The sequence below is a fragment of the Castanea sativa genome, chromosome 2 (assembly GCF_040712315.1).
Source record: "Castanea sativa cultivar Marrone di Chiusa Pesio chromosome 2, ASM4071231v1".
In the NCBI taxonomy this organism is placed as follows: domain Eukaryota; kingdom Viridiplantae; phylum Streptophyta; class Magnoliopsida; order Fagales; family Fagaceae; genus Castanea; species Castanea sativa.
The window spans coordinates 18598206-18604496 of NC_134014.1; the positions used below are offsets into that span (position 1 = coordinate 18598206).

Genomic DNA, 6291 nt, shown 5'->3' on the forward strand with positions numbered 1-6291 from the left:
TCATGGTGAAAGTGCGACCAAGAAGACTTAGAGCATGCAGACGGGAGCCATTGGTTGGACACTCTCAATGTTAGCAATAGTGGCAGCAGAAATTGAAACAGCTGATTTATTGCGCTGAAAGCAAGTCTCAATATTATGGCTAAAACGTTTGCAAAAATTGCAAAAACTGCAAAAACGTTTGCTGGATTGTCGGCGACGATTGTTGCAAAAGGAAGAAGACCTGTCCTTATGCTTCATTTAGAAGCAAAATATGCAAAAATGGATTGCAAAAAAGAAATCTACGCGAAAAACTAAGTAAGGAGAACCTGGACTGCAAAAAGTCAACGGTCAACGGTCAAAGTCAACAGTCAACGGCCAACAGTGACGTGGCGGGTGACGTCAGCAGCGCACTGGAGGATGACGTCAGCGATGACGTGGTAGTGATGACGTGCGTTGATGCCGTACGGGGCCGACGTGGCAAAGTGATGATGTGGCTGTGGTCCGACGTGGCAGCCGATGATGTGGCTGGGCCGATGCGGCGCTGATGACGTGGCTGTCGACGTCCGCCAGGGTCAGGCGCGTGGCGGCGCGTGAGCAAGCGGTTCGGCGTGTGGCGGCGCGTGGGCGCGTGATCTTCAGTGCAGAAGCTCTGGGCGGCGCGTGAGAGCGCGTGGAGCCTCCAATGACTGTGAGGTTTTCATGAAAAGGTAGATCGGAGAAAGACGATCTTCGTGGTACCTTCGGAAAATTTTTCGAAGCAATATTCACGGCGGTGCCGAAAAAGGCAGTGGTCTTTGCAGTGTTCAAATTCCTCAACGGTGGCCGCTTGCTAGTGTTCGGAACCCGAGGACGATGTCCGGGAAGACTCGAAGATTCAACGGCGAAAGGTCAGTAAATGTTGTGACAGCGGAAGCAATATTGAGAATGGAGTTACACCAATAAAGACAAGACTGCTAAGAAAAGGTCAAAGCAGTGGCTCTGATACCATGTCAGAAATACTGAATTCAATAGTATTGTATTTCTCTCTGAAAGAATATACATGAGTGCCTTTATATAGGAGGCATATGAGTGCAGTACGAGTAAATATGAGTGTAGTACAAGTAAGAGTGTTATACAAGTAAGAGTGTTATACAAGTAAGAGTGCTATATAAGTAAACTAGTTGGGCCTAAAGCCCACAACATTATACATGTTAACAGTAAGAATCTAACTAAAGCTTCATTTTGTCCTGGACTCTATATATTTAAATAAAACCTATGAACGAAAATATTTATGCTTTTTTTAAAAATTGTTTGCTCTCACTATATGTATGGACACCCAAATTAAAAATACATCCATATGAATTTTTGAAAAACAATCGAAATCCAGTCTGTTTTGAATTAGCAATTTTTCAGATTTATCTATTTAATTGTAGAGCTAAACAAGTTGGTTCCAATAACTACCAATTTTATATTTTGCATTCTAACTAAAACATGATTTTGTTCTAGATTCTTTAAATTTAAATAAAGTTTGCTAAATAAATTATTTATGCTCTTTTTAAGAATTACTTCCTCTCATTAGTTAGTAATTAGTTTAGTTGTGCTCACTGTTGGTTTTGTACCCTTTTCTGTTAATTGGCCTCCTTCTCATGCCACGTCTCTTGATTGATAGATTTATTGACTCAGTAGGATACACAACCTGAGATTGCTACTTCGAATGTCCCCTTGAAGCGTAAGTTCCCTTTTATTCATTATTTACAAATCCTTTGAAATTTATGTTTGACATCGTTGCACATGCTATCTAACTCCCATTCGATATTGCTGATTCTAATAAGTAAATTCATTGAACCATGGAATTTTGGCAAGCCAACACAAACATGTGAGAGCTGTGGGGCTATTCTATGGTATGAAGAGAGGAATGTAAAGTCAAGAAGACCATCACAACCAAAGCTTTCGTTGTGCTGTTCAGAAGGACTAATTTCTTTGCCTTTGTTAAAACACGCACCTCCAGTTCTTGAAGAATTGTTGAATTACAATGGCCCTTCATTTGTGCATTTCCATGACAACCTACAGTGATATAATGCAATGTTTGCAATAACATCAATGGATGGAAAAGTTGACAGAACTGTAAATGATGGAATTGGTCCCTATGTGTTCAAGCTAAATGGACAGAGTCATCATCTAATTGGCTCTTTGCTACCAGTTGAAGGATCAGAACCAAAGTTTGACTTTACATATTTGATACAGAGAATGAGGTGCAGCATAGGATAAGGTTAATTTCATCTGATAAAGAAAATGATGTCATTGATCTCGAAATTGTTAACTCTCTAATACATATGCTTGATGAAAACAGTGCTTTGGTTAAGGTTTTCAGAATGGCCAAGGATCGCTACACTGAATGTAATACTGCAGATGTCAGATTGCGTCTCATTAATTGTCGTACCAATCGTTTCTCACAGTATAATCTACCTACTGCCTCAGAAGTTGCTAGTCTTATTGTGAATGATTTTGACCCTAATAATGGGTATCGTGATATTATTGTTGAGGATCGTGATCGTGGGCTCTAGCGTATAAGTGAAATCCATCTAGCTTTTATGGCTATGCAATATCCTCTGCTTTTCCCTTATGGTGAGGATGGCTTCTCTATTGGTATACCAAAAAGATTAAGGGGCTCAAAGGAAGAAAGCGAAAATTCCATTGGCACAATGAGAGAATATTATGCATTCCGTATTCAACAATGGCTTAGTGAAGGCAACACTTTAATTTCTGGTGGTAGACTTTTCTAGCAATTCATTGTTGATGCTTACTGTTTTATTGAAGGAATTCGTTTGAGGTGGATACAACAAAAACAAGACAACCTAAGAATTGAGATATACAGTGGCCTTCAAGATACAGTACTACAAGGAGACACAACTCGAGCATCTATTGGTAAATGGATAGTTTAACCATCTTCTTTCACAGGTGGCCCAAGATACATGATTCAGAACTATTAGGATGCCATGGCAACATGTCGGTGGGCAGGCTATCCAGACCTCTTCCTTACTTTTACATGCAATCCTAAATGGCCAGAGATCATTTCTTTCCTAGAATTGATTCCTGGTTAAAAGCCAGAAGACCGACTAGACATTGTTGCAAGAGCTTTTAAAATAAAATTGGATGCACTTTTGCAAGACATAAAGAAAGGACAACATTTTGGTAAAGTACTTGCAGGTAATACAAACTGAATATACATTTTTCCCCTGAATAATTATCATCATTTTTTCAAACATCCATGCTTGCACATTAATTATTTTAATTTCTTCCCTCATTTATATTTGATGCAATTGTATACACGATTGAGTTCCAGAAAAGAGATCTTCCTCATGCACATATATTGGTATTTTTGCATCCTAATGATAAAGAAGATATTGATAGCATAATTAGTGCTGAAATTCCAGATTCTTTGGAAGATTCGATTGGACATGTAGTTGTTAAGCAATTCATGATGCATGGGCCATGTGGTGCAGCTAGGCCAAACTCTCCTTGCATGGTTTATAACAATTGTACCAAGCATTTCCCTAAACATTTTGTCCGTGAAACCATCATTGATGACCAAGGCTTTCCGACTTATAGAAGATGTGAAGATGGCCGTTTGGTGGTGAAAAATAGTGTTGAATTAGACAATCGATATGTAGTCCCATACAACATTGATGTGCTGGTGAAGTATCAGTCGTACTTAAATGTTGAATGGTGTAATCGATAAAAGGCCATCAAATATCTTTTTAAATACATTAATAAAGGCACAGATCGTGTTACTGCTGTTTTGGAAGACAATGTAGTCTACAATCCAGATGATGGAATAGAATCTATATTAGAAAAAGATGAAATAAAAACATATCTTGACTGCAGATATATATCAGCATCAAAAGCATCATGGAGAATTTTCCAGTTCGAGATTCATTACCATGAACCAGCTGTTCAGAGATTGAACTTTCATATGAAAAATGAAAATCAGGTCACTTTTTCTGATTATGAATATTTGGATAATGTGGTAAATAGACCAGGAATTGACAAAACAGTATTTACAAAGTGGATGACAGCAAATTGACTGTATGAAGATGCTAGGCAGCTAACCTTCCAAGACTTTCCAAAAAAAAGGGTTTGGGACAAGAAAAACAAAGAATGGAGGAGAAGAAAGTCAGGTTGGTCCATTGGTAGAATCTATTATGCACACCCTTCAAGTGGAGAACGGTTCTATCTTAGAATGCTATTAAATGTTGTAAATGGTGCTACAAGTTTTGATGACATCAAAACTGTTAATGGCCAATTGTGTCCTTCTTTTAAAGCTACATGTTTTGCTCTTGGGCTACTTGATGGAGATAGAGAGTGGAATGATGCTATAAAAGAAGCATCAAATTGGGCTACTGGAAAACAACTTCAAGAATTTTTTGTGACTATACTTCTTTTTTGTGAGGTTTCACAGCCAGAACAGATATGGGAATTGAATTGGAAGATTTTTCAGAAGATATTTTTATTTAGGCAAAGGCGAATCTTACGGTTTGATCAACTTCAACTTTCTGAAAATCAATTGAGAAATTATGCCTTAGATGAAATTGAAAAGTTTTTGATTAAAGCTAGAAAGTCATTGAAAGACTATCCACCTATGCCTTTACCTAACATGTCTCTTATTAGGGAAAGGAATAATAGACTCCTTGAAGAAGAACTGAGTTATGACAAGGAAGCATTGGCTGCAAAGTATGCCTCATCATATACAAAATTGAACATTCTACAAAAACATGTGTATTTAATCGGGTTGTCCAAGTTGTCCTGAAAGGTGAAGGAAAGATGTTCTTTTTGTATGGCCATGGTGGAACTGGCAAAACTTTTGTGTATAAAACAATAATTTCTTTCCTCCAATCCCGTGGTGAAATCGTTTCAGCAGTAGCATCTTCAGGAATTGCATCACTCCTTCTGCCAGGTGAACGTACAGCTCACTCAAGATTTCGTATCCCATTATGTGTGAATGAAGATTTAGTGTGTGACATTAAACAAAAAACACAGTTAGCTGAATTTCTTTGTGCTACAAAATTGATAATTTGGGATGAAGCTCCTATGGCACATCGTCATTGTTTTGAGGCTCTTGATAGAACATTGCGAGACATATTGCGCTTCTTCAGTAACTTTGATCCTAATAAAGTTTTTGGTGGTATCACAGTTATTGTTGGGGGAGATTTCAGACAGATATTGCCAGTAATACCAAAGGGTATAAGAGAACATGTTGTTGCATCAACCATAAACAAATCTGCCATTTGGAATCATTGTGACATATTTATGCTTACAGAAAATATGTGGCTCAATCAAAATTTCAATAATTTGGAAGATGATCAATCTGTTGTAGACTTTGGGAATTGGATTTTAAGGATTGGAAATGGTGAATTTGAGAATGTAGATGGAGAAAGCTGGATTGAGATTCCAGAGGATTTATTAATAAAACCAACCAGAGATCCAATAGCTGATATCATTAATGTCACATATCCTGATATGCATGATAAGATGAAAGACTCACAATACTTGCAAGAGAGAGTAATTTTAGCACCAGCAAATGAAATTGTTAACAAAATAAATGATCAGATTCTTTCTTTAGTTGATGAAGAAGAACGGGTCTATCTTAGCTCAGATACAGTATGCAAAAGTTCTAATAGCATTACTGATTTAGACATGTTGTATCCAGCTGAGTTTCTGAATTCACTTGAGTTCCTTGGAATTCCCAAACATGAGCTGAAGCTGAAAGTTGGAATCCCTATAATGTTATTGAGAAACCTTGATCAAATTGCAGGTTTATGTAATGGAACACGATTGATTGTCACCCAGCTTACTGATTGGGTTATTGAGGCAAAGATTATAACTGGGACAAATATTGGCTCTAAAGTCTTTATTCCAAGAATTATTTTGTCCCCTACAGAATCGAAGTGGCCATTCATTCTGAAGCGAATACAATTCCCAATTTCTGTTTCATTTGCAATGACAATAAACAAAAGTCAGGGTTAATCTTTAAATAGAGTAGGCATGTTTTCATCACAGCCTGTTTTCACTCATGGCCAGTTATATGTTGCAATATCTAGATTCACTAATAGAAATGGTCTTAAAATCTTGATAGTAAATGACAAGAACCGAACACAGTTTCTAGCTAAAAACATAGTGTACAAAGAAATTTTTTCCAATTTACCAAGAGGTATATGATATCCTATTTGTAAACTTTTACTAATCTACAAAGACATGCTGGTTTTATTTTACAGTGTTTTAAAAGTAAAACTTCCATTATCATTTTTAATAGTATCTCTAATACATTTACATTTT

The 6291-nt window shown here is 37.2% G+C and overlaps 1 protein-coding gene across 1 annotated transcript; it reads left to right on the top strand.

The window, feature by feature from the left end:
- Positions 1-4779: 4779 nt before the first annotated feature.
- LOC142624997 (uncharacterized) lies at positions 4780-5982 on the top strand. The gene has a single exon (XM_075798712.1). It carries the CDS (start codon positions 4780-4782, stop codon positions 5980-5982), a length of 1203 nt encoding a protein of 400 aa, XP_075654827.1.
- Positions 5983-6291: the final 309 nt, after the last annotated feature.

Bases quoted from the DNA above. Each gene is read 5' to 3' on its own strand.
- LOC142624997 (XM_075798712.1), top strand. From the start codon at position 4,780: ATGTTCTTTTTGTATGGCCATGGTGGAACTGGCAAAACTTTTGTGTAT.